Source organism: Crotalus tigris, unplaced genomic scaffold (assembly GCF_016545835.1).
Source record: "Crotalus tigris isolate CLP2741 ecotype Arizona unplaced genomic scaffold, ASM1654583v1 scf7180000019021.11574027:1482141, whole genome shotgun sequence".
Lineage (NCBI taxonomy): Eukaryota > Metazoa > Chordata > Lepidosauria > Squamata > Viperidae > Crotalus > Crotalus tigris.
Genome location: NW_024097333.1, coordinates 627103 through 654571, shown reverse-complemented (window position 1 = coordinate 654571; position 27469 = coordinate 627103). Strand labels below are relative to the sequence as shown.

General features: G+C 47.2%; 1 protein-coding gene and 1 long non-coding RNA gene across 2 annotated transcripts in view; both read right to left on the bottom strand.

Annotated features, from left to right (window-relative positions):
- Positions 1-19031, bottom strand: part of SMG5 (SMG5 nonsense mediated mRNA decay factor) — a 35578-nt gene extending 16547 nt beyond the window's left edge. Inside the window, exons 1-11 of the mRNA XM_039358452.1 lie at positions 18719-19031; positions 16611-16709; positions 15361-15484; positions 12593-12749; positions 10526-10615; positions 9453-9542; positions 8136-8214; positions 6666-6791; positions 5270-5338; positions 3899-4107; positions 796-933 (exon numbers count right to left, since the gene is read on the bottom strand). Of these exons, the coding sequence (XP_039214386.1) occupies positions 796-933; positions 3899-4107; positions 5270-5338; positions 6666-6791; positions 8136-8214; positions 9453-9542; positions 10526-10615; positions 12593-12749; positions 15361-15484; positions 16611-16709; positions 18719-18786 (1249 nt within the window). The 5' untranslated portion in view covers positions 18787-19031. The remainder of the gene's footprint in view (positions 1-795; positions 934-3898; positions 4108-5269; positions 5339-6665; positions 6792-8135; positions 8215-9452; positions 9543-10525; positions 10616-12592; positions 12750-15360; positions 15485-16610; positions 16710-18718) is intronic.
- Positions 19032-21425: 2394 nt separating this feature from the next.
- LOC120314954 lies at positions 21426-23351 on the bottom strand. Its single transcript, XR_005558572.1, has 3 exons — positions 23131-23351; positions 22685-22851; positions 21426-22454 (listed from the first exon to the last, which is right to left on the bottom strand). It is a non-coding gene; the product is annotated as an uncharacterized LOC120314954 (long non-coding RNA).
- Positions 23352-27469: the final 4118 nt, after the last annotated feature.

The window sequence follows — 27469 nt, the reverse complement described above, 5'->3', positions numbered from 1 at the left end:
GCACAGCTAAGGAAAAGGGGGGAAAAAATGGCGGACTGCGTTGTTTGACGACCCCCGTGAAATCGTCATTCGAGCCCAAATGGGGTCCCGACCCACAGGTGGAGAACCACTGGGCTAACCATAACAACGGGGCCATCAGCTTTCATCTACTCCCCTCTGAAGTCTCCCTTCTGCCGGCAGTGAGAAAAACGGGGGTGGAAATGTAACGCCTGGGATTGTCCCTGGAAGGGGTGGGGTTGCTGGGAACCCCTTAAAACCTTGAACCGTAGGGCTTGGCCCCCAAGTCCTGTCTAGAACGCCTGCCACCATCTTCTCTTACCGTAAATGCTGGCGTATAAGGTGACTTCCGCGAGCGCTGAAATCAGCGCCAAAGACGGGGGTCATCTTATACGCCGAGTCGTCTTATACGCCGGAAATACGGGTAGTTTCCGGCGTATAAGACGACGTTCTAGGAATGCGGCCCGGCTATAAAGACGGGGGTCGTCTTATACGCCGGGTCGCCTTGTACGCCAGCATTTACGGTAATAAAGATGCCTATTGGAAGGGATATTCCAAGAGTTCTGTCTTCTTAAGATGTAAAGTGGGGTGGGTCCTTACAGATATAATTAAAACAAATATGCTGCCTTAAGCACTCAGAAACATAACCTGTTAGTCAACTAGGCAATATGTGTGTTCTCCATGCATTGCTCTTAAGAGATGGGTCAAGGGGGGGGGTCTGACTCCAGCTACTTTGCCCCCAGGATCAGGGGCTGATCTGCCCAAAAGAGCAGCTCTCCAGGGAAGACGTGTCCTTACCGGTGCCATCGTTCTGGAAGGCTGGAACTGGGTTCTCTCCTTCTTCCAGTTCGGCCTGGAGGCGGATGTTGACATGGTTAATCAGGTGTGAAAAGAGGGCCAGGGTGAAGGCAATGGCTGCACTGTACTGTTTGGAGCCTGCAGGGAAAATGAGAACCAGCCACGGTTACACCTGGATTCAGAAAAGACGACAACCATATTCAAAGAGCACACAATGCCCAAACTAAAAAAAAAAAAAAAAAATCCACATCCAAATAAACATTTATTTATTTATAACATTTATGCCCCCCTCCCCACATCTTACCATACAGTACCTCTGGGCAGCTTACAGTTACGTATAAGCTAAAATATAAAAAGTTAAAAACAAAGGAACATCAAAACCAATTAACATACAATTATTATCAAGCAACTGGTGCAAACAGGGGCTGGCTGCCCATGTTAGCTAAACCACAGCAGAAAGACACTTACTGTCCTCAGGTTAAGCCAGTGGTTCTCAACCTTTTTAATGCCGTGACCCCCAACCGGTCGTAAGTCGAGGACTACTCAACTGGTGCAGCACCGTTTGCAGAATGGGACTTTTGGCGGGCTCAGCAGGGCAGAGACAGCCTGGACAATTCCTATTGGCTTTTGAAAGCCAATAGAATAAAAGGGAGGAGCACAGCTAAGGAAAAGGGGGAAAAATGGCGGACTGCATTGTTTGGCGACCCCCGTGAAATGGTCGTTCGACCCCAAATGGGGTCCCGACCCACAGGTTGAGAACCACTGGGTTAAGCAATGAATGTGTGGAGTCGTTTACCAATTTTTGAAATGCCTTTATATTCTAAAAATGGGAAGGTGGAGCAATGGGTTTCTACATAGATTAGATGTACGTTTAAGGACCGAATTCATCTTATATTGATATTACATTGGTCTTCTTTCTTGGCTGGACTTTTTGGGGTTTTTTTTTTCCCCTGAAAATGTTTTGCTTCTCTTCCAAGAAACTTCTTCAGTTTTGACTGAAGCAGAAGCCAGAATGGAAGAAGCTTCTTGGATGAGAAGCGAAATGTTTCAAGGAAAACAAAAAACCAGGAAAGTCCATTGGGGTTTTGGAAAAGCATTTTGGGGACAACCATGATCTGGATGACTGAGCATCTCCACAGACACAGTCTACTTGTTATGTGCTGCACTGGCCACTTTTAGCAATACAGGTAGTCCCTGACGTACGACCACAATTGAGCCCAAAATTTATGTCGTTAAATGAGACATTTGCTAAGTGAATCCTGCTCCATTTTACAACCTTTCCTGACACGTTTGTTAAGCGAATCACTTCATTGTTAATTTATTAACAGGGTTATTAAGTGAATCTGATTTTTCCATCGACTTTGCTTGCCAGAAGCTCACAAAAGGAGACCACAAGACCCCGGGATGCTGCAACCGTCATAAACATGAGTCAGTTGCCAAGCATCCCAATTTTGATCATGTAACCATGGGGATGCCGCAATGGTCTTAGGCTTGAAAAACGGTCCTAAGTCACTTTTTTCACTGCTGTTGTAACTTTGATCGGTCACGAAACAAACTGTTGTAAGTTGAGGACTACCTGTCATGTGGAGGAGGAGTCAGGAGAGACCCCGCCACAAGCAGGCCTCCACCACACCCGAGGGGCTGGAAGGAAACATTCCTTTTAGGAAGTGTCCCCAAACCCCTGGTCCATGAAGCGGCACTGGGCCGTGGCATGCCCGCAACTGGGCCACGCAAACAAGCGAAGCCCCATCTGCAGGATGCAGGTAGCACAAGGAACCAGGCTACCTCCAGGCCACAGAAAAACCTCTGTCCATGGAACTGGTCTCTGGTGCCCAAAAGGTGTGTGTGGGGGGGGGGCTGCTGCTTTACAGGTGAAACTCGAAAAATTAGAATATCGTGCAAAAGTTCATTTATTTCAGTAATGCCACTTAAAAGGTGAACCTAATATATGAGGTAGACTCATTACGTGCAAAGCAAGATAGTTCACGCCGTGATGTGTCGTAAGTGAGATGATTACGGCTTACAGCTCATGAAAACCTCAAATCTACAATCTCAGAACATTAGAATATTACAGGCAATCAATAAAACAAGGATTGTACGTAGAACAATATCGGACCTCTGGAAAGTATAAGCATGTATATGTAACTCAGTACTTGGTTTGGGCCCCTTCTGCAGCAATTACTGCCTCAGTGCGGCGTGGCATGGAAGCTATCGGCCTGTGGCACTGCTGAGGTGTTATGGAAGACCAGGATGCTTCAGTAGCGGCCTTCAGCTCTTCTGCATTGTTTGGTCTCGTGTCTCTCATCTTTCTCTTGGCAACGCCCCATAGATTCTCTATGGCAGTGGTTCTCAACCTGTGGGTCGGGACCCCATTTGGGCTCGAACGACCATTTCACGGGGGTCGCCAAACAACACAGTCCGCCATTTTTTTCCCCCTTTTCCTTAGCTGTGCTGCTCCCTTTTATTCTATTGGCTTTTGAAAGCCAATAGAAGAGACTCTCTTGAATAGAGTCTAATTCTATTGGCTTTCAAAAGCCAAGAGGAATTGTCCAGGCTGTCTCTGCCCTGCTGAGCCCGCCAAAAGTCCCATTCTGCAAACGGTGCTGCAGCAGTTGAGTAGTCCTCGACTTACGACCGGTTGAGTAGTCCTCAACTTATGACCGGTTGGGGGGTCCCGGCATTAAAAAGGTTGAGAACCACTGCTCTATGGGGTTCAGGTCAGGCGAGTTTGCTGGCCAATCAAGCACAGGAACCCTTTGCAGGTGTTATGGCTTAATTAGCTGATTAGAGTGAGACACTTTGAGCCTAGAATATTGAACTTTTACACCATATTCTAATGTTCTGAGATTGTGGATTTGGGGTTTTCATAAGCTGTAAGCCGTAATCATCTCACTTATGACACATCACGGCGTGAACTATCTTGCTTTGCATGTAATGAGTCCATCTCATATATTAGGTTCACCTTTTACGTGGCATTACTGAAATAAATGGAACTTTTGCATGATATTCTAATTTTTCGAGTTTCACCTGTACAATAACCCAGAGTATAGTTAATCCGGAACCCGGAGCTCCTGGCTCTGAGCCTGCGAGCTGTGCCACTTACCTGCCCTCTTGAGGCTGTGAACGCTCATCAGGCAGATGACAATCATGCGGAAGATGAGCAGGTCCGGCAAGAAGGAGCAGCCGTTCTCCCAATCCTCCTCCTCCTCCGGGGTAGAGCTGGTGTGGGGCGAAGAGGACAGGTAGAAAAGGCAGAGGTTGAATTCTTCCAGGACTGACTGGCAGAGAGAGGTCAGCTCCGAGTCGGCAGAACTGAGGAGAGACGAGAGAGAAAAAGGCAGAGGACTGAGCCGCTGCAACCAGGAGGCAGCCACAACTGTGTAGAAAACTCAGCTCGGGAAACCAGGGGGAGTGTGAGTACCTGAACAGAGTCCCCGCGACAAATCCGCAACGGGGCTCCATCTGAACCAAGAGCCCACCGAACGTGTGTGTGTGTCAGTGGTTCTCAACCTGTGGGTCGGGACCCCATTTGGGGTCGAACGACCATTTCACGGGGGTCGCCAAACAACGCAGTCCGCCATTTTTTTCCCCCTTTTCCTTAGCTGTGCTCCTCCCTTTTATTCTATTGGCTTTTGAAAGCCAACAGAAGAGACTCTCTTGAATAGAGTCTAATTCTATTGGCTTTCCAAAGCCAATAGGAATGGTCCAGGCTATCTCTGCCCTGCTGAGCCCGCCAAAAGTCCCATTCTGCAAACGGTGCTGCACCAGTTTAGTCCTCGACTTACGACCGGTGGAGTAGTCCTCGACTTACGACCGGTTGGGGGTCGTGACATTAAAGAAGGTTGAGAACCACTGGTGTGTGTGCATGTGTAGAGGTGGGAGCCAGGCAAAGGTCGTGTGTGGAAAACTGCCCCTCCAATGCCTGTGTGCTTCTTCTTCTCTAGATCTATCTCCCCTCCCTCACATCACCATGGCCATGTGAAAGTGCGCAGCTCTGTTTGACCTTGCCAGTCTGATAACAGCTAGCTCACATCAACAAGATGTTATTGCCATTACTATTCCCTGTTTCTGACCTCTGGTTTCTTATTCTTATTTAACCAACGAAATGGTATTGTCATGTAGAAACTTTTGCTGCTTGTAAACTGTATATAAACAATAAAAGCTGCGTAGGGAGCAGCCAGTTTTTGCACCCTGCAATGACTGAGCACTGATTACTACGTGTGTGTCTCTGTGTGTGTTCAGCTGCAAGATCACAGACCCAAGAAAGAAAAAGGGGGCCACTAAAACTGAAAGTAGCTAAGAAAACAACACTACTCTAACTTACTAATATGGCAGCTGTTACGCCATGCAGGGAACCATAGTCTGCTGTGGAGCAGACCAGCCCCGGTTCTCCCACCAAGGCAGGCCATCATGGAAACTTTTCTTAAAAATCTGTGTTTATGGCATCAGGAGGTTTCACAGGGGAGAATCTTACCTGCTCTTTGGTTGAAAGAGGCTCTGCAAATACATGAAGCTCACCAGCAACCTTTTAATGTCTTTGCACCTGCCAAATTTGAGAGGGTGGGAAGGAGAGAGAGGAAGCGTTTAGCAGGTTTTGATACAAGTCAGACACAAACGTCATGAATTTTTCACCCCTTTAATTGCTTTTGGCAAGTGGGAAAAAAAATGACTGGAGGGAAATCTTGGTGAAAAATCTTATCTCTCTGACTCGATGTGATCGTTGGACAAAGCAATGTTTAAATCTTCTCTTAAAACCCTTAAATTTCAGAATCTTTGGCCTCAAAAAGAAGACCTGAGAACTGGAACCGCAGTGGAATCTTAAACTTGATGGACATATTAACATTTCCCTTTTTAAAGCATCGCTGAGTATGAAGGTAAAGAGACCGGAAACTTTTTTTCCTCCATTGTTTTTCTTATGATTACTTCCCGTTTAGGATTTTGCTGAGACATAACAGGTAGTCCTTGGTTAACAACGGCAAATGGACTAGAAGCGCCCTTGCTAAGCAATGCTGTCATAAAGTGTGACATCACACGACTGCACTGCTTAGCAATGGCAATTCTGGCAGTTCCAGTTGCTGTCAGAGCAAACACCATGCAAGTCATTAAGTGAGGACTTGTGACTTGTGATGTCTCACCAATTTCCTTGTTTGCTTGTGGGAAGCCATCAAGGAAGGCCACAAATTTATATCATGGAGCTGCAGAGAAATGCCACTCGTTTAGCGCCATTATAAGTTTGAATGGTCGCTGAACAGCCGGTTGTTAAATGAGGACCACCCGTATCTGGTTGCAAGGGCCTTCATCAATTTGACCACAACGTATTCTTGTTCCCTGCTGCTCTCTTAATAGCTGTTCCCAGCGCATCTCCCAAAATATTTGAACAAGATTCTCCTTGTGAAATTCAAACTAGGCCTGGGACATTTCTTCTCCCACACGTTTTAAGAAAATAGCAGAAACTGAAGGCCCAATTATGCCTGTGCAATTTGTGATAATAATAATTAATAATAATGATGATGTTGGAAGGGACCTTGAAGGTCACCTAGTCCAACCCCCTGCTCACGCAGAAAACCCTATACCATTTCGGACAAATGGCTGTCCAGTCTCTTCTTAAAAACTTCCAGTGTTGGAGCACTCACCGCTTCTGGAGGCAGGTTATTCCAACTGATGCTTCCTTTGTTGTGAGAACCTAGGGCAGGGGTAGGCAACCTTGGCTCTTTTATGACTCGTGGACTTCCAACTCCCAGAATTCCTGAGCCAGCATGGTTGCCTACCCGACCTAGGCAATGGGGTTGACTCAGTAAGCTGAGTCCCTTTGAATGTCGACTGGAGGCTGAGTGAAATTCTTGAGGGCCTGCGGGGGACTGCCTTCTCACCTTTTTTTGCTCGAAGACAGCTTCCGCGTCTCGCATTTTTTCAGCTGGTGATACATTTTGGCTGCCTTGTCGTAGAGGCGCTTGAGATTCCCATAAGCACCTTCAAAGGAGACTTCCGACTGGATGCTAAACAGGGGAGCAAAGCCCAGGGAGCAGAGAAATTATTTTCTCAATCAGACTCTCCCAAGGAACAGCCTTAATTCTGCTTTAAACATCTTGCGCTCGGCAAGAAGTTTAAAACAGAATTAAAGGCCAGAATAAAAGGCTGCTGCAGTCAATTTATTCAAGGAAGACATCTTCCTTCTTTCCTTCCCTCCCTTCCTCCACTCCCCCTCTCCCTTCCCTCCTCCCTTCCTCCACTCCTCCTTCCCTCCCTTCCTCCACTCCCTTTCTTCCTTCTCTCCCTTCCCTCCTCCCTTCCTCCACTCCTTTCTTCCTTCCTTCCCTCCCTTCCTCCACTCCCCCTTTCTTCCTTCTCTCCCTTCCCTCCTCCCTTCCTCCACTCCTCCTTCCTTCCTTCCTTCCTTCCCTCCCTCCACCTTTCCTCCACTCCCCCTTTCTTCCTTCTCTCCCTTCCCTCCTCCCTTCCTCCACTCCTCCTTTCTTCCTTCCTTCCCTCCCTTCCTCCACTCCTTCCTCCACTCCCCCTTTCTTCCTTCTCTCCCTTCCCTCCTCCCGTCCTCCACTCCTCCTTCCCTCCTTCCTTCTCCTCCCTCCCTCCTTTCCCCTCCCAGAAGATTTACTTTGGCGACTTTAGTTTCTCTCCCTTCCACAAAGGCTGCCTATTTGCTCGTGAAACACCTAACCTAGTTCATGCTCAGTGTACCCGTTACGGGGAATCTGGGATCTACCAAGCCTACATTCTGCAGAGAAACCACATTTCAGGCAATGGAAGTCACTGCAGAATGCTGGGCTAGGTCACGTGTGTGAATTATTATTTTTTTTTTAAAGAAGGCTGATATTTCACCAGAACTCTTGTGTCAACGCTTCAAATATTGTACATTCTTGCTTTTGACAATATGCAGACTTGTCTGGTATTTATGGGGTTAATACAGAGCAGAAGGGGGGTTGGGGGTAAAGCCCGGGGAAAGAAAGAGGAAGGAAACCTTTGACCTTCACACTAATTGGAGAATGTGAGATATGAGGGCTAATTTAGGGAGGGAACATGCTGATAATTTAACTGCTCAGAGGAAGAGAACTTAGATTCTAGCATGTTGTTATGGTTCCGGCTAATGAAACATTTCAAAGAACTTCCAGGCATTATTTTCCTAAAAGTCTTTTATTGTTACAAAATGTCGACACAACGGAGGGATGCTAGGATCTGAGCAGTTAAATTCTGGGAGTGGAAGTCCACAAGTCTGAAAGTTGTCAAGGTTGGAGACCCCTGGTCTACAGGACAGAGAAGTTTTGGTGTCCTAAGTAAGAGCAGCTGCCTTTTATAAATAATTTTTCTGTAGGAGACACACTTACCAGCGCAAGTAGCAATAGGTAGCTTCCACGTTGTAGTACTTACTCCCAGCCAGGGTCCCAAGTTGATTAAAAGGCATCCCTGTCCCCCAAAGACAGAAAACACAGCAAACACATTCCATTATTACGCAACCTAAAGACACAAACATCCAGAGCACCCTCCAGAGTTGTTCTTCGCAATCACAACTGAGAGGGGGCACACGACATGGATTTTGTAAGGTGTTACCTAACGGAGGTACTTTGCATTTTAATTTGATTTATTTTCTCTTTTAAAATGATGTCGAGGTTCATGACAACTGGAAGAATGTGGGGGAGCTTTTTGTCCTGTGGTTGTATGGATTGATTAGAATAGCTTTGGACATTCCTAAACTGAAAAGGTCATTTACAGAAGGATGCTTGGAGACTAAGACAAAGTTTCTTTGTGTCAACTGGCATCTGGTTAACTAGCTTCAAACAAGCTTTGTAGTTGATTTACTACGCAAGGAGGGGTTTCTCTTATTTTGTCCCACCAACTTTTCCCTCTTTCATTTTTCTCTGTTATGTTAACTATAAAAAGGAATGTAAAATGGGTCCTGAGGTTCTCCTTTTCACTGGGAGATCCCACTTTATCAGGATACCCAAATAAACTGCTTTAAAGTGAAGATATAAAGGCTACTCTGTTAGTAAGTGGTGATGTACTAGGATGAAAAATAGAAAATGTTTATGAAATAAAATAAGAAGAACATATTTAAGTAGCTAATATACGCATTTTAGATATTATAACTTTTGTGTAATGAAATAAAGGAAATTTGGGTTACCAGAAATTTAAAGACTATGGATCGTAAAGGTTAAATTGGGAAGTTGCAATTAAACATTAAAAATGAGGTAAAACTTAAAGGACAATTAACCAGTGGAACGGCTTGCCTCCAGAAATCGTGGAGATTTCATCCCTGGAGATTTTGAAGAAGAGACTGGACAGCCACTTGTCTGAAATGGTATATAGGTTCTCCTGCTTGAGCAAGGGGCTGGACTAGAAGATCTCCAAGGTCCCTTCCAGCTTCTATTCTATTCTATTCTATTCTATTCTATTCTATTCTATTCTATTCTATTCTATTCCATTCCATTCCATTCCATTCTTCTTCCTGTTTCTATTCTATTCTATTCTATTCTATTCTATTCTATTCTATTCTATTCTATTCTATTCTATTATTCTATTCTATTCCATTCCATTCCATTCCATTCGCTGACCCATATTCTATTTGTGATCAATTACAAAATACATACATGTGTTGTTTGATTGTGCATACCTCTATATATGCATGTCAATTACTAAGTACTCACCAATTTGTGGTGCAACAGAAAGAGCTTGATAGTAAAACCTTTCAGCCAGCAATTCTGTGTCTACACCTGCCAATTCGTTCTGATATCGAGCTGATAAGGCACAAAAGACACACAGAAGCCTTGAGAAGCACAATTGAGATGATATACATCAGAAGATACTTGACTCATTTATGTGCAAGAGTGAAACAGCGAAGCTTTATACCACCTAACTGAAAGTCATGTCATTTAACTAGCACGAAAGAAGTGATACCCAATGGAAAGAAAAATATACCATTCCTTTTATGTAGCTGAGCATCTGGAAATGCTTCAGACAGTAGGAGATTCCTTATCATCAAAATGCAGCTGAAAAATGAAATCAAAGTCCCTAGGGCAGGGGTAGGCCACCTTGGCTCTTTTAGGACTCGTGGACTTCAACTCCCAGAATTCCTGAGCCAGCCTGGCTCAGCTTGGAAACTCTCCCTTTCCCCTCAGCATGGCTGGCTCAGGAATTCTGGGAGTTGAGTCATAAAAGAGCCAAGGTTGCCTACCCCTGCCCTAGGGCAGTGATGGCGAACCTTTTAGAGACCGAGTGCCCAAACTGCAACCCAAAACCCACTTATGCATTGTCGGGTGCCGGGTGGGTGTGGCCCATTGGGTGGGTGTGGCCAATTGAGGGGTGTGGCCCATTGGGTGGGCGTGGTTGCGCTGGTAACGGCAGACTGGGTGGAACTAAAAAGTTCAATCAATCAATTCCAACTTTGCAAGATCTTTTTTTTTCCCGCGAGAAGTTGAAATTGACTGATTGAACCTTTTTTTTTTTTTTGCACATGGCGGAGGCCTAAAGCGAAAAGGTTTTATAAAACCCAGCGGAAGGCCTGGGGCAACGGCGCGTGTGCCCACAGAGAGGGTCTGAGTGCCGCCTCTGGCACCCCTGCCATAGGTTCGCCACCACTGCCCTAGGGGCTTGTCTCAAACTTTAGCTACCACAACCAAGATGGTCTGCTACTTAAGACGGGGCTTCCCCACCCCCCCACCCCCCGATTCCAAATAAATCCAAGCCTTGGGACCTGAATCCCAGGAAAATGCTCTCTCACCTAAATCTCCCAGGTAAACCAGACACCGATGGCAAGCTATCTGAGCCCAGTCCATCTCCTTCTCTGATGCAGAGACTGGCTTCTTGCAACCTGTGGAAGAAATAATCGACAGGGTGGCACAGCGTTAGAGCAAGGCGCTGGAGAATCGAGACAGCCCGGGCTCTGTGTCGGCCATTGGCGGTCTACCTTCACACTTTGCTTACTTTGGCTCACTGTCAGACCTGCCCCAGCTGCCTTCCCTGAGAAAGAGAGACCCTCGACTCCATTTGACTGAAGTGATCTTTTACTAAGGATTAGTGGTTGCAATAAAAGCGAGGCTAGAACTGAGTTAGAAGGCCAGATCCTGAAGTTGAGACTCAAATACTTCGGCCACCTAATGAGAAGGAAGGACTCACTGGAGAAGGGCCTAATGCTGGGAAAGATGGAGGGCAAGAGAAGAAGGGGACGACAGAGAATGAGATGGCTGGATGGAGTCACTGAAGAAGGAGGTGTGAACTTAAATGAACTCCAGAAGATGGTAGAGGACAGGAAGACCTGGAGGAACGTTGTCCATGGGGTTGCGATGGGTCGGACACGACTTCGCAATGAACAACAACAACAGAACTGAGTATTCCCACGTCCTCCCCCCTTGACCAGATCATCAGTGTCCAACAGCAACCCGGTGCCATGGTTTCAATATCTTGGAAACCACTGCCTCTTAAAATGGCTTCACATTTTTTCCTTGGGGGGTACGGGGGCTGGATCAATCCAGTTTAACCCTTCTGGTTCCTGTCAGTGCTATTCTCTCTCCCCTACAGCCTCCTTCTTCCCTGCTGCAGATCTTGCCCAAACTGCTTTAACCCCCTCCCTCCGTTTATTAGCACATCTCCCATGTGTGTCTCCCACACCTGCCAAATGCACAATTTAAAAATGGCCAGGGAGGATATTAAACCCGGAAAAGTAAAAAGGCAAAACCAAAGGAAACCTTAACTCCACAAGGGAACAGAGCAGGACTTACACAGGAATGGCTCACCCACAGGATTCAACCATAAAACTATGGCTTGGCTTTGGTTTAGCCCAAGGGTAGGCCGTCTTGGCTCTTTGATGACTCGTGGACTTCAACTCCCAGAATTCCTGAGCCAGCCATGCTGAGGGGAAAGGTAGAGGTTTCCAAGCTGAGCCATGCTGGCTCAGGAATTCTGGGAGTTGAAGTCCACCAGTCATAAAAGAGCCAAGGTTGCCTATCTCTGGTTTAGCCGGTGGTGTAAATGTACACTTCATATTTGCACGACATAATTTATGACATAATTTACGATCTAAATTATGAATTTAACTGCCAGGACTGTGAACATGCCACAAAATCAGGAGAATTCATTTGTTCTGATTGTAAAATGTATTCTCATTTTTATTTATGTAGATTGCAGCTTGATGGAGAACAGAACATCTGGGGGGAAAAAAATCAGGTTGGGGAAAACTGGCCTAAAGGTTTTCTTAAAATGAGCTTCGATGTCCCATTTTGGGGCATTTATTACTCACTCTCTATGCAGTCAAGTGCTTTTACAGAGATTTGGATGAGATTTTAAGGTATAACCAGGACCCCAAAAGACAAAGAAGTCGAGCGTGGGCCTGAAAATTGTTAATCACACTCCATCAATTCTACAGAGAAGCCAGGGAGATGCTCATAGCAACGGTTGCCAAGGACAATAGTCATCTAGCAAGTTACGATGGGCGACAGCTTTACAGATTCCCACCAGTCAAGAGCTGAAAAAGCATGAAGGCGATTAGCAGTTATCTAATCACAAATCAAGCTATGATTATACTCTTTCCTAAGGCAATGTTTAATCTGGACATGTCTATCTCACTTAAAACTGTCGAGGAATCTCAGGTGATTGCAGTAAAAGTTGAGATGAAGAAACATAATTATAAAATCCATTCCCTCGCCCTTTTTAAAAGCTGCACTAGAAGACCTCCCAAATCCCTTCCAACGCTATTATTGTGTTGCTCATGACCTCAAAAGCATAAACAGGCCAGATGAGTCAAGCAATTCTTGCACACGATGAAATCTTCAGCCTTAGCTGAAGTACTGACCTATCAGGGGATCTGTAACGTGGGTCCAGTCAATGCAGCACTGCAACTCCAGCTGATAGTGAGACTGAATGTAGAGGAGCAGGTGTTGGTAAAACCCAATGCCAGCAATCAGGTGAGTCCGGTAAGCGCACTCGAGGGTGCTACGACTATGAATGTGCTGTGGGTTGGGAAACAAGAGAGAAAGTTAGGGTCCATCTCTAGCTTTTCATGGCAGGCAGTCCTCAACTTACGACCGCAACTGAGCCCAAGCAAGATAGTTAAGATAGTTCAAATCCCATTATTTAGAGCAGTGGTTCTCAACCTTTTTAATGCCGCGACTCCCCAACCGGTTGTAAGTCGAGGACTACTCAACCGGTCGTAAGTCGAGGACTACTCAACCGGTGCAGCACCGTTTGCAGAATGGGACTTTTGGCGGGCTCAGCAGGGCAGAGACAGCCTGGACAATTTCTATTGGCTTTTGAAAGCCAATAGAATTAGACTCTATTCAAGAGAGTCTATTTTATTGGCTTTCAAAAGCCAATAGAATAAAAGGGAGTAGCACAGCTAAGGAAAAGGGGGAAAAAATGGCGGACTGCGTTGTTTGGCGACCCCCGTGAAATGGTCGTTCGGCCCCAAATGGGGTCCCGACCCACAGATTGAGAACCACTGATTTAGAGGAATAAAAACCCTAGACACAATGACAGACATAAGGCTTTGAGATTCTTTCAACCCTGATTTGTCTCCGCTGATAATCAACGGGCAGTTCTGCCCCATTTTACGGCCTTTCTTGCCGCCGTTAAGCAAATCACTCCAGTTGGTAAGTTAGTCACATGGCTGTTAAGCGAATGTGGCTTCCCCACTGATTTTGTTGGTCAGAAGTTCACAAAAGGCGATCACGTGACTTTGGGACACTGCAACGGTCATAAACATAAACCAGCCGCCAAGCGTCTTGACTTTTGATTACGTGACCGTGGGGATGCTGCAAAGGTTGTAGCTATGAAAAACATGTTTCAGTGCCGTTGTAACTTTGAACGGTCACTAAGCGAACTGTTGCAAGTCGAGGGCTACCCGTGTTTCTTTCTCAAAAGATCAAGCCCCAGATTAATTCAGCAATTAAACAATTCCATTCCTATCCATTTCAGGCCTGCTCTCCTTCTGAAGACTCCAATGCCAACATTGAACTGTACTCAACGCAACGACGGAGCGGAATCCCCGCTGAAAAGCCCAGCTGCAGTTTACTGCTGGGAGACACAAATACAGGTAGTCCTCGACTTGCAACGGTTCATTTAGTGACCATTCAGAGTTACAACAGCACTGAAAAAAGGGGGACATGCCCGCTTTTCATACTTGCGAGCGTTTTAGCATCCCCGTGGTCACATGATCAAGCTTGGCAACTGGCTCGTATTTATGACGGTTGCCGTGTCCCAGGATCACCTGACCACCGTTTGTAACTTTCTGATGCGCAAAGTCAATGGGAAAACCAGATTCACTTAACCACCGGGTTACTAACTTAACAACCACAAGCGTGGCAAGAAATAACAACTGTCTTGCTTAGCCACAGAAATTGGGGGCTCAATTGTGGTCCTAAGCCAGTGAGGGCTAATCTTTTAGAGACCAAGTGCCCAAAAACTGGCCCCCACTCCGCCTCCAGCCCTGCCTGCCCCGCCCCACCCACCCGCAGGATCACACACCGCCTCCATGGCCCACCGCAGATTGCCCAGGCAGCCCTGAAGCCCCATGGCAGCTATGCCCTCCGCCCACACCCGCAGCATCATCTGCGTGCTATAAAGCACGAGGGCAGAGTCTTGTTCCTGCTGCCCAGCTGCCATATCCTTGGCTGTGCTGCTCTGTGCAGGCCGCGCTCAGAGGCGACTCTCCTCCAGGGGGGCTGCTGGTGAAGGCCGCGGGGGGAGCAGGGCTGGGGTGGCGACACACGTGCCCACAGAGAGGGCTCCGAGTGCCGCCTCTGGCCCGCGTGCCATAGGTTCGCCACCACTGTCCTAAGCCAAGGACTACCCACAGTTCTATAGGTCCGTTCAAAAATATACTTTTAAGTATAATAGTCAACCTTTAGCTCTCATTCTGAAAAGCATGGAGGCCCCCTGGATTTACCCATGCCTCTTCCACTTTCTTAGATCAATCATTAATTAGGGATTCCACAATCTCTCAGTTGAAAGAGACAAAAAAGCCCAAATACCTAGCCAGGGGGTAATCCTGCAACTCTCTTGCTTCAAAGTCCCAGACTGAATGAAGTGTAGTGTTACCCGCCCAGAACCATTCCTCCCCTCTCTCTCTGGCATTTTTATTTATTGTTCTATCTTTCATCCAAATAAGATTCTTTTCTAGCCCAACACTGAAGGTAGGAGGAGGCTGAGTTGGTCAGTTCTTTAAATTGGGGGTGCCCAACCTCAGGGCCAGAGTCCACTAGTGGGCCGTGAGGTGTTTGCAGCCAGGCCATGGAAAAGGCGGATAAGCCAGTGTGCACACACACACCCCACTTGCATGAGCAGCGGGTGAGCATGTGCGCACGTGTTCCATTGGCGTGAGCTGCGCCGGCCACTCATGTGGAACCATCCCCTCTCCCTCCGCCGGTCGGCAAAGCCAGAAAGGTTGGCAAACTCTGCTTGAAACCAAACAAATGGTATTCAAAGGAGCAGCCATGCAGGCATTGAGACAACCAACTATTGAGTACAACAAATCACTAAGGCTGACCGCTGGGTAGGAAGGACTGTTGTGATCCACAAGCTGACTGTATTGTTGATGCAAACGTATCGGACCGCATCGCCTACCTTTTTATTTGTTTTAATCAGCTGGATGACTTCGTAGTAAACCTTCCGCCACAGCAGCTCCTCGGCTTTCCTCCCATAGTCCACGGGGTGCAGGAACATCAGCTTTACACACAGTTCGCGGAGCCTGGGGCAGGAGGGAAGAGCAGAGAGACGGAAGCTGCTTACAATTGGTCTAAAAAACCATGTTTTTTTCAGTCCTAATTGTATATATACGCCTAAGATCGGAGGGAAGGAGCCAAAAGGACGTCCTTGCTCGACAAATGAGCTGCCAGTGGGATGACTTCAAGTTTCCTTGGCTCATAAGCTCCTTATATTATATACCGCTTCACAGCCTTCTCTAAGCGGTTTATAGATTGTCAGCGTTTTGCCCCCAACCATCTGGCTCCTCATTTAACTGACCTCAGAAAGATGGAAGGCGGTGTCAACCTTGAGCTGGTCAGGATTGAACTTGCGGGCAGTGGGCAGTGTTAGCCTGCAATACTGCATTCTAACCACTGCAGCACCACGGCTCTGAAGTATATCTGCAGCTTTTGAAGACTAAGAACTGCATTCTGCTAAAAGTCAGGAAGTGTCTTCACCGTCTATCGAGGCCACGCAATCTGCTCTATGAAGCTACTTCCAAACAATATTCTGTGCAATGGAATTTACACTGAGGCTGAACCTCTAGAACATGAGCCATAGATCAGTGGTTCTCAACCTGTGGGTCGGGACCCCATTTGGGGTCGAACGACCATTTCACGGGGGTCGCCAAACAACGCAGTCCGCCATTTTTTCCCCCTTTTCCTCTTGAATAGAGTCTAATTCTATTGGCTTTCAAAAGCCAATAGGAATTGTCCAGGCTGTCTCTGCCCTGCTGAGCCCGCCAAAAGTCCCATTCTGCAAACGGTGCTGCACCAGTTGAGTAGTCCTCGACTTACAACTGGTTGAGTAGTCCTCGACTTACGACCGGTTGGGGGTCGCGGCATTAAAAAGGTTGAGAACCACTGTCCTAGATAGAAGCAATGCTCTACTCTGCTCTGCTCTGCTCTGCTCTACTCTAACATGAACTCTAACTCTAAACAGCAAACTAGTTTTGCCACACAGGAATACAATGTTTTTACGCTAAGTTTGTTATTTCCACGGAACTAATTTTTTCCCAGCAATATTTTGCCCAGATTTATTTGAGTAAAACTGTTGCATCCTGTCCTTTCAAGACCAAACATCTGGTTGAAATACAGAACAAGGAATAAAGAAAAGCCCAACTCTCTTACTTGTTTCTCAGGCTGATGTTCTCCGGCTTAAATATTTCTTGATAAGCTGCCTTGTTTCCAAGAATGAGATCCAATCGATGCACTGCTTCAACCACAGCTCTACGAAAAGCACAAGTTAGGAAGAAGCTGTCGCTTGGAAATTCTTCAGTTGGACTCAGATATAATGTGAAGCTATTATATACCACCCAGAGCCCCTCTGAATCGCCCAGAATCTGTCAGTTCTACCATCTTTGGCTTGGCACCTGGCCGATATCCTACCATCAAAAGCTAGGAGGGAGGGGGCAGGGGGGAGAACTGGCCAATGAACATGTATGGGCATATGATGGGAAATAGGGGGGGGGGGATGACAGCTTAAGAAAGACCAGGCAGGCACAAAGCAGTTTGTGCCAGTCTTCAAGGTCACGCACCCTGAGAGTGGAATGTGGATTGCCCCAAACATCTCAGCGATTCTCAAAACACCTACGAGGCTCATTGGCTGAAGACAAACTGGTCATGGGGGGAGGGTTGGAGGGAGGGGAAAAATTGTGACCTTTTGTGCAGGAATCTTAGTTCTAGCCTACTTTTGCTGCAACCAGCAGCCTTTAGGAAAAGAACCTATCCCTTCACCCAAATGGAGTCGAGGGTCTTTCTCTCCCAGGCACTCTGCAGGGGAAGGTCTGACACTGTCTTTGAGGAAGATGGGCAGATAATAAGTATGAAATATAAAGAAAAGAAAATATGCGTTTATTATTTATTGCTTAGCATGTTACATGAATTCTTCTTCTTCTTCTTCTTCTTCTTCTTTTCTTCTTCTTCTTCTTCTTCTTCTTCTTCTTCTTCTTCTTCTTCTTCTTCTTCTTCTTCTTCTTCTTCTTCTTCTTCTTCTTCTTCCCTATCCATTATCAGATGTTGGCGATCCTGTTTTTATCAGCAGCCGCACAAAAAAGTGCTGCTGAGTTTTGTCCAAACCAGTCGCTTAGATTTTGAAGCCATGATGTTCTTCTTCTGCCTGGACCTTGTTTGTAATTTTGTATACCGTGATTTATGACTTAGTGTGCAATTGTGAGTTCTACTGTCAGAATCTAATACAGCCAGCCACCTTTCTGGAATGCATAGCTGCAGGGCTGTAAAATTAGCTTTCTTGTCCCACAATGGCTTCCATGGACAAGAAAAAGCCACAATCCGATCTGATGATGGAGATCCTTAATCATCCAGGTCACGGTTGTCCCAAAGATGCTATTTCAAAAGGCAACTGGACTTTCTTGGGGTTTTTTTTTTCCCTTTTCCCTTTTCAACCAAGAAGCTTCTTCAGTTCTGATTGAAGGGCAATCAGTGCTGAAGAAGTTTCTTGGATGAGAAATGAAACATTTTCAAGGAAAAAAAACCAAGAAGGTCCAGTTGCCTTTTGGGAAACACCTTTGAGACACAATCCAAGCTCTTTGCCTTCCCAAAGAAGGAACACTTGTGAATGGTACTAACCCTCAGCAGCTGCTTAAAAGCAGCCCTTCTCTGGGTCTGCAGAAAGCAAGCCATGTGCCATGGTCTATTAAAAGACCCCACAGTGGCACCAGCTGCCAAGCTCTATGGGCCACCATCCAAGCCTGGGAAAGTGACAGATGAAGCCATCCAGACTGTGCCACCCAGTACATTCAAACTGAACCACGGGCAGGCATCAAAAGCGACCTTTGCAAAGTCACCCTCACAAGCACTCTACACAAATGCCTGACCCTTATTAAAATAGAGGGCGGGAGAGGCAAGTGTCGAAACCTTGACTTGACCGTCATGTCATGGTGTGTTGCTTTTGGGGTATGCAAGTTGGAACGGTCACTAAACGAACCGTTGTAAGTCGAGGACTGCCGTCGCGCCCCTGGGGATAATGCCCAGAGCGCCCCTCCCCCTTCTCTGCCGGCCGGGGGGGGGCGGCCGGGGTGCCCCACGTGCCCCCCCACTCCACGCCTGCCGAGGATAATGGGTGCTGGAGTCCCATCCGGGCCAAGATGAGTTTACCCTTCTCCCTCCCCCCCCGCGGTGTTTGCCGGGCGCCCGCCGGGGATGATGGGACCTGGAGTCCCGCCTGGCCACGCCGTGCTGAGGCGGCCGCTCTTCCTCCCGCCTGGCCGCTCGCTCACCGGTAGAGCCTCTTGGTGTGGAGAGCCTTGGCTTCCGGCTCGCCGCCGCCGCCGCTGCCCTGGCTCATGGCGCCCGGCAGGCCTGAGGCCCCTCAGCACCCCCTGCCGCCTCGCCAGGCCCGGCCCGCCCCGCTCGGCCGCCGCCTCAGCCCGGCCTGGAGCCCGAGGCGCTGCTGCTGGTGCTGCTGCTGGTGCTGCCGCCGCCTCGGCCGCCGCTGCCCTGGCGCGTCCGGGTCCTGCTGCCGCCAGCGGCCCCGCTCGGCCGCCATCGCGCTCCGGCTGCCCGCCGCCGCCGATACCCCCTCAGCCAAGTCCCGCGAGACCGCGCCCTCGGGTCTCGCGAGCGCTTGCGACCCAAGTCTCGCGAGAGCTCCGCCGCCCGGGGCAGCTGCCGCGCGCCCGCGAGTCCCGCGGGCGCTGCCTAGCGCCCTTCAGCTCTCGCGAGAGCTCGGTCTCAGCCGGTAGACTTACTCAGAGGAAAGAGGGGCACCTGGGGAAGGCGGGAAGCGGCGATGGCGGGTCGCGTTGGCCATTTCCCATTCATTCATTCCGAAGTTTCCACATTCTTGTGTTTGTGGTGTTGTTGTGTTTGTTTTTTTTGCTGTCTCTGATGCTAAAAGAGGTGGAGCCCCGCTGTGGAACTTCCTTTCTCCTCTTGGGGTTTGCAGCGTTCTTTTTTTTTCATGCAAACTGGAGTCTGCAGAGGTTTTTCCGCAAACCCCATTCTTCTGATCTCACAGGTGGTCCTCGACTTACAACGGTGCGTTTAGCGACTGAAGTTGCAACGCGCATGAGGAAAGCACATCTTCCTTCCCCTGTCCTGGCCACTTTCTACAGGGGGACGATCGAGAGCATCCTGGCATAGGGCATCACAGTCTGGTTTGGAAGCATCCCTGTGTAAGGTTTTCCACTTAACCTCACAATATGAGCCGAGGTGGCGCAGCAGTTAGAGTGCAGTACTGCAGGCCACTTTAGCTGACTATGTTCAGCAGGTCAGCGGTTCAAATCTCACCGGCTCAAGGTTGACTCAGCCTTCCATCCTTCCGAGGTAGGTCAAATGAGGACCCAGATTGTTGGGGGCAATGTAAATATATATATATATACATTGCTTACTGGTGTACACCACTTAGAGAGTGCTCGCACTTAAAGCGGTATATAAGTCTCATAAATAAATAAATAAATTGCCTCGGCATTACTCAGGAATTTAAAAGAGCCAAAGGTTTCAGCAAGCAAACAACTTTTATTTTGATCAAAACAGAGTTGGGTGACCCCCATCTCTCTTCGTGGCTGGTAGAGAGAGGAAGGCAACAACCAGGAAAGATGTCTTCCACCTTTTATACCTTTTCAGAACAAAGAGATCAGGTCTTGGTACCAGGCAGTTAGAGTGCAGTACTTTAGCTGACTGTGTTCAGCAGGTCAGCGGTTCAAATCTCACCGGCTCAAGGTTGACTCAGCCTTCCATCCTTCCGGGGTAGGTCAAATGAGGACCCAGTGTAAGGACCCACCCCACTTTGCATCTTAAGAAGACAGAACTCTTGGAATAATTCTTCCAACGGGAATCCTTTATTAAGAAGCAGTGGTTGCAGGCGTGCTAGACAGGACTTGGGGTCCAAGCTCTCCCATTCAAGGTTTTAAGGGGTTCCCCAGTAGTCCCACCCAATCAACCCCCCTTCCAGTGATAGTTTCAGGTATCACAATTCCACCCCCTTTTTTCTTTCTTCCGTCTGGATGGAGACTTCAGATAAACCTTCTTTGTTATGGTAAGATTCTTTGGTGCTAACTCTTTGAGGTTGCAATAAACACACATTCAGCATTCAGCTCCTTAGAAGTCTACTGAAGGAAGTGAGGGCCATAAAGCCCCTTTGATCTCCCCCTTCTCTCCCTCTTATGGCAGAATCCAGAGAAGGCAGAATTGGGAGTTTCTATATTTGATAATTAAAGATGAAATATAATTGGATTCTGACACCCAGATTGTTGGGGGCGCAATGTAAATATATATATATACATTGCTTACTGGTGTACACTGCTTAGAGAGTGCTTGCACTTAAAGCGGTATATAAGTCTCATAAATAAATAAATAAATAAATAAGATGGCACAAAAAAACCAATTCCTAGATGATGACTCCTACACAGCAACCCAGGCTCCATCCGTAACTCCTTTTCCCCCTCCCCTTACTGTGCTCTTTTCATATAAGCAATCACCTATACCTAAACCATGAAGAGCTCCTGCAAACGGTGCTGCACCAGTTGAGTAGTCCTCGACTTACGACCGGTTGGGGGGTCGCGCCATTAAAAAGGTTGAGAACCACTGATTTAGGTCTCCCCTCGTTCCCCTTCACTGGGGCAGGAGGGTCCGAATGTCCTGTCCAGAAGACGGGGACCAGTCGTGTGGCCATCAGTCTCAGGTCCTCGTCCCAGCCCAGCCCGAGTTCGGATCCAACCCACTGGGCACCAACCCCGCCCTCCAGCAGGCCTGCATGGAGCACGAACTGGCGCACTTCCTGAGCGAGGTGTGGAATCACAGGGCACCCCGGGGGCCAAGGCAGGGAAGGAGAGGGACCCCCCCTGAATCTGAAGGAGGGCTCGGAGAAGCTGGGGCACAGGACGCAAGAGGAAGCTCAACTAGAGAAGGGGGGCACCACGAAACTCCGAGGCGGGCCCAGTGGAGTGGCTGGAAGCCCAAATGAAGGGGGCTGAGGAGTCACTGGGTCTCATGATTTATTAGGAATAAATTAAGAGTCGAATTGAGACGAGTCCAGGTAGAGTTCTTCTGTGTGCCGGCAAAGCTGGGTGCGGTGCCAGGCGTCGGGGCAGGGTGGTGGAGATGCCCTCACGGGTTGCCCTATGTTCAGTGGGTCTCCTGGATGCTTACGGTCCGCTTCTTTCTTTTTTATTTTGATGATTCTCTTGGGCAAAGTCAGCTACCCGCAGCCATCTGGAGAGGGGAAGCCTCTAAATCGGTGCCTCTCCAACTTGGAAACTTTGAGATGTGGGGACTTCAACTCCCAGAATTCCCAGCCAGCACGCCCACAATGCTCCGGTTTGGATTCATGAGTTGTTGGTTGACCCGGCAGAGCATCAAGTGGTTGTGGCTCCTTCAGCAACCGCCCAGTGAAACGGCCAGGGTCCCACTTCGGTCGCTGACTTCGGATCACGCAACGGGGGACTGTCAGACCTGCTCCAGTCTGATCTCCGAGGAGGGAGAAACCCTCGACTCCACCGGGTTGAAGTGAAAAGGCGCTTTTACCAAGAGAGGCTGGTTGCAGGAGAGTCGGGTGGAATCTGGAGTTTCCCGCGCATCAATACAGAACGAATCCCCTGTTCCCTGCCCCCAAGGCCCACCCGTGGGCAGCCAATCCGGCACCGCCGAGATGTCTTGGAAAGCGCTGAGGTGTTTGGGCTGGTGAAATTCCATTCCCAGGGTACGTGGCATTGAAGATGCCGGCACGGACCGGATTCCAAACCGCTTGGTGCTTCCTCAGCCGTCACCCCCCCCTCCCAATTTCCCATCACAAAGGTATACAGCTGTATTGCCCCTGTGTTGCCCCCTCCCTTTCTCCGGTTGATGCAGAAAGGCAGCGAGGCACCAAGCCGAAGGTGGCGGATCTGACAGCGACCTCAGTCTGCGTGGGGGGCGGAGGGGGCCTCGGCCTAGCTTCACGGTGGTCTTAGCCAGGAGGGTCTTCCTCATCCGTTGTTCTTTTTTTCATCCATTCCATCGGGTCCAATTCTCTGTCTGAACAAGTCCAAGCACTTTTCTTGGCAAGATTTTTTAGGAGTAGCTTCCTCCTAAAAATTGGCCTAAGGTCACTGAGATGAAGGAAAGGAAAGGAGGGAGGGAGGGAGGGAGGGAGAAAGGAAGGAAGGAAGGAAGGAAGGAAGGAAGGAAGGAAGGAAGGAAGGAAGGAAGGAAGGAAGGAAGGAAGGAAGGAAAGTTTCTGTGCCTGTTGGAGGACTAGAACTCACCATCTCCTGGTTGTCGGACCAAAGTCACTCAGCCGGCTGTTGTGTGGATTTCAAGAATAGAAGTTGCCATATCTCAGTTGTTGGCCCAAAGCTACACAGCTGCCCGTCGTGCGTATTGCACGATTGGAACTCACCGCCCACTGTCCTGCCTTAACAACCAGATGCACCTAGCCAGACAATCCAGAGATATTCAGATAAACTGCAGGAATTGGGAAGGTGGGGAATAAATTCTGCTCATTTCTTAAGGAAATATAGAAATTGGGCCAAGGTATTTTTGACAAGTGATGATTGCCCACCACGGAGAGCTGCCAGCTTGTAGGAGCTCTGAGAATATAACCTACATTTGCAAACATGAGAATCTGCAGAGCCCTGAGTCAAGATACATGGAGGGTGAGGGGGTGGAGCTTCCCAGTTGGGGTGGAGCCTCCCAATTGGGGCGGGGTTACCTCTACGGAGTTACTTCTATGCCGTTTTCTTGGTGATTTGCCACTGCCACTTTCCTGGGCTGACAGGGAACAATGGTCCCCAAGTCCCAAAGCTGTCTCTCTGCCTGCAGAGGGAAGAATGTAGATCAGTGGTTCTCCACCTGTGGGTTGGGACCCCATTTGGGGTCTAACGACCATTTCACGGGGGTCGCCAAACAACGCAGTCCACCATTTTTTCCCCCTTTTCCTTAGCTGTGCTACTCCCTTTTATTCTATTGGCTTTTGAAAGCCAATACAATAGACTCTCTTGAATAGAGTCTAATTCTATTGGCTTTCCAAAGCCAATAGGAATTGTCCAGGCTGTCTCTGCCCTGCTGAGCCCGCCAAAAGTCCCCTTCTGCAAACGGTGCTGCACCAGTTGAGTAGTCCTCGACTTACGACCGGTTGAGTAGTCCTCGACTTACGACCGGCTGGGGGTTGCGGCATTAAAAAGGTTGAGAACCACTGACATAGACAGAGGAGGAGAAACACAAAGAGGGAGGGAAGGAGGGAGGGCTTTCTCCTATACCACAAATGCTCACCTTCTCCTGGTTATTCACGAAAAGTCATCAAGCTGGCTGTCCAGTAAAAGGAAACAAAAAGATTTGACATCTTCTGGTTATTGGCCCAAAGCCAGCAAGTTGTCTTTCTTGTATAGGGTTCCAGAAATGCTCACCTTCTCCTGGTTATTCTCTCAAATCAGAAAGCTGGCTGTGCTATATAAGGGTCCAGAAATACTCACCTTCTCCTGGTTAATATCCCACAATCAGGAAAGTTGCTGTTCTATAGAAGGATAAAGAAATAACTTCTCCTGGTTAGTCTTCCAAAATCAGGAAGTTGGCTGTCCTATAGAAGGTTCCAAAAATACTCACCTTCTCCTGGTTACTCTCCCAAAATTAGGAATCTGCTGTCCGATACAAGGGTCCAGAAAGGCTCACATTTTACTGGTTAATATCCCCAAAATCAAGAAGCTGCTGTCCTATAAAAAGATCCAGAAATACTCACCTTCTCCTAGTTAATGTCCCAAAATCAGAAAGCCGATGTCCTAGAAAAGGTTCCAGAAACACTCACCTTCTCCTATTTAGTCTCCCAAAATCAGGAACCAGATGTCGCATTCAAGGTTCCAGAAATACTCACCTATTCCTGGTTATTCTCCCAAAATCTGGAACTTGATGTCCGATATATGGGTCCAGAAACACTCATCCTCTCCTGGTTAATTTCCCCAAATCAGGAAACTGCTGTCCTAGAGAAGGTTCCAGAAATACTCAGCTTCTCCTGATAAATATCCCAAAATCAGGAATCTGCTGTCGTATACAAGGGTACATTAATACTCACCTACTCATAGATATTCTCCCAAAATCAAGAAGCTGATGTCCGATACAGAGTTGCACAATTACTCTTTCTCCTGGTCAGGTTCTCCTGGTGAATTTCCAAAAATCAGGAATCTGCTGTCGTGTAGAATGGTCCAAAAATATTCACATTCTCCTAATTATTCTCCCAAAATCAAAAAGCTGGCTTTCCTGTACAAGGGTCAACAAATACTCACCTTCTCCTGGTTATTCTCTGAAAATCATGAAGCTGTATGTCAGATACAAGGTTATAAAAATACTCACCTTCTCCTGGTTAATGTCCCAAAATCAGGAATCTTCTGTCGTATACAAGGGTCCACAAATACTCACCTTCTCCTAGTTATTGTCACAAAATCAGAAAGCTGGCTGGTCCTATACAAGGTTCCAGAAATACCTTCACCTGGCTATACAAGGGTCCACAAATACCTTCTCTTTGTTATTGTGCCAAAATCAAGAAGTTGCTGTCCTACAGAAGGGTCCACAAATACTCACCTTCTCCTGTTGGTCTCCCAAAATTAGGAAGCTGCTGTCTGATACAAGATTCCAAAAATTCTCACCTTCTCATGGTTATTGTGCCAAAATCAGGAAGCTGCTGTCCTATGCAAGTCCACAATTCTCACCGCCTCGTTATTCTCCCAAATTCTGAAATACTCTCCTTCACCTGGTTATTTTTCCAAAATTAAGAAGCTTCTGTCCTATAAAAGTGCCCAGAAATTCTCACCTTCTGGTTATTGTCACAAAATGAGGAATCTGCTGTCATATAGAACGGTCCAAAAATATTCACATTCCCCAAATTATTCTCCCAAAATCAGAAAGCTGGCTTTCCTGTACAAGGACCCACAAATACTTTATCCTGGTTAATGTCCCAAAATCAGAAAGCTCCTTTTCTACAGAAGAGAACAAAAACACTCATCTTCTCCTGGTTATTGTGCCAAATTCAGGAAGCTGATGTTCCATTCAAGGTTCAAGGTTCCAGAAATACTCACCTATTCGTGGTTATTCTCCCAAAATCAGGAAGCTGATGTCCAATACAAAGTTGCACAAATATTCTCCTTCTTTTGGTTATTGTTCCAAAATCAGGAACCTGCTTTCCTATAAAAGTGTCCAGAAATACTCACCTTCTCCTGGTTATTGTCCCAAAGTCAGGAAGCTGCTGTCCTGTAGGTTTCAAAAATGCTCATCTTCTCCTGGTCAATGTCCCAAAATGAGGAGGTTTTGTCCTATACAATGGTCCACAAATACCCACCTTCTCCTGGTTAGTCTCCAAAAATCAGGAAACTGCTTTCCTATAAAAATGTCTACAAATACTTACCTTGTCTTGGTTATTGTGCCAAAATTAAGAAGTTGCTGTCCTATAGAACGGTCCAGAAATACTCACCTATTCCTGGTTATTCGCCCAAAATCAGGAAGCTGGCTGTCCTACAGAAGATTCCAAAAGTACCATCTCCTGGTGAATTTCCCAAAATCAGGAACCTGCTGTCCTATACAAGGGTCCACAAATACTCACCTTCTCCTAGTTATTGTCACAAAATCAGGAATCTGCTTTCCTATACAAGGATCCAAAAATATTCACATTCTCCTAATTATTCTCCCAAAATCAAAAAGCTGGCTTTCCTGTACAAGGATCAACAAATACTCACCTTCTCCTGGTTATTCTCTGAAAATCATGAAGCTGTATGTCAGATACAAGGTTATAAAAATACTCACCTTCTCCTGGTTAATGTCCCAAAATCAGGAATCTTCTGTCGTATACAAGGATCCACAAATACTCAACCTCTCCTGGTTATTGTCCCAAAATCAGAAAGCTGGCTGGTCCTATACAAGGTTCCAGAAATACCTTCACCTGGCTATACAAGGGTCCACAAATACTCACCTTCTCTTTGTTATTGTCCCAAAATCAGGAACCTGCTGTCCTACAGAAGGGTCCACAAATACTCACCTTCTCCTGTTGGTCTCCCAAAATTAGGAAACTGCTGTCTTATACAAGATTCCAAAAACTCTCACCTTCTCTTGGTTATTGTGCCAAAATCAGGAAGCTGCTGTCCTATGCAAGACTCCACAATTCTCACTGCCTCGTTATTCTCCCAAATTCTGGAATACTCTCCTTCACCTGGTTATTTTTCCAAAATTAAGAAGCTTCTGTCCTATAAAAGTGTCCAGAAATTCTCATCTTCTTCTGGTTATTGTCCCAAAATCAGGAAGCTGCTGTCCTATAGTAGGGGGAAAAATACTCACCTTCTCCTGTTGAATTTCCCAAAATCAGGAACCTGCTGTCCTATAGAATGGTCCACAAATACTCAACCTCTCCTGGTTATTGTCCCAAAATCAGGAAGCTGGCTGGTCCTATACAAGGTTCCAGAAATACCTTCACCTGGCTATACAAGGGTCCACAAATACTCACCTTCTCTTTGTTATTGTCCCAAAATCAGGAACCTGCTGTCCTATAAAAGTGTCCAGAAATATTCACCTTCTCTTTGTTATTGTCCCAAAATCAAGACGTTGCTGTCCTAGAGAAGGGTCCACAAATACTCACCTTCTCCTGTTGGTCTCCCAAAATTAGGAAACTGCTGTCTTATACAAGATTCCAAAAATATTCACCTTCTCCTAATTATTCTCCCAAAATCAGGAAGCTGGCTTTCCTGTAAAAGGATCCACAAATACTTTCTCCTGGATAATGTCCCAAAATCAGATAGCTCCTGTCCTACAGAAGGGAACAAAAATCCTAATCTTCTCCTAGTTATTGTGCCAAATTCAGGAAGCTGATATTGCATTCAAGGCTCCAGAAATACTCTCCTATTCGTGGTTATTCTCCCAAAATCAAGAAGCTGATGTCCAATACAAAGTTGCATAAATACTCTCCTTCTCTTCGTTATTGCTCCAAAATTAAGAAGCTTCTGTCCTATAAAAGTGTCCAGAAATACTCACCTTCTCTTTGTTATTGTGCCAAAATCAGGAAGCTGCTGTCCTATGCA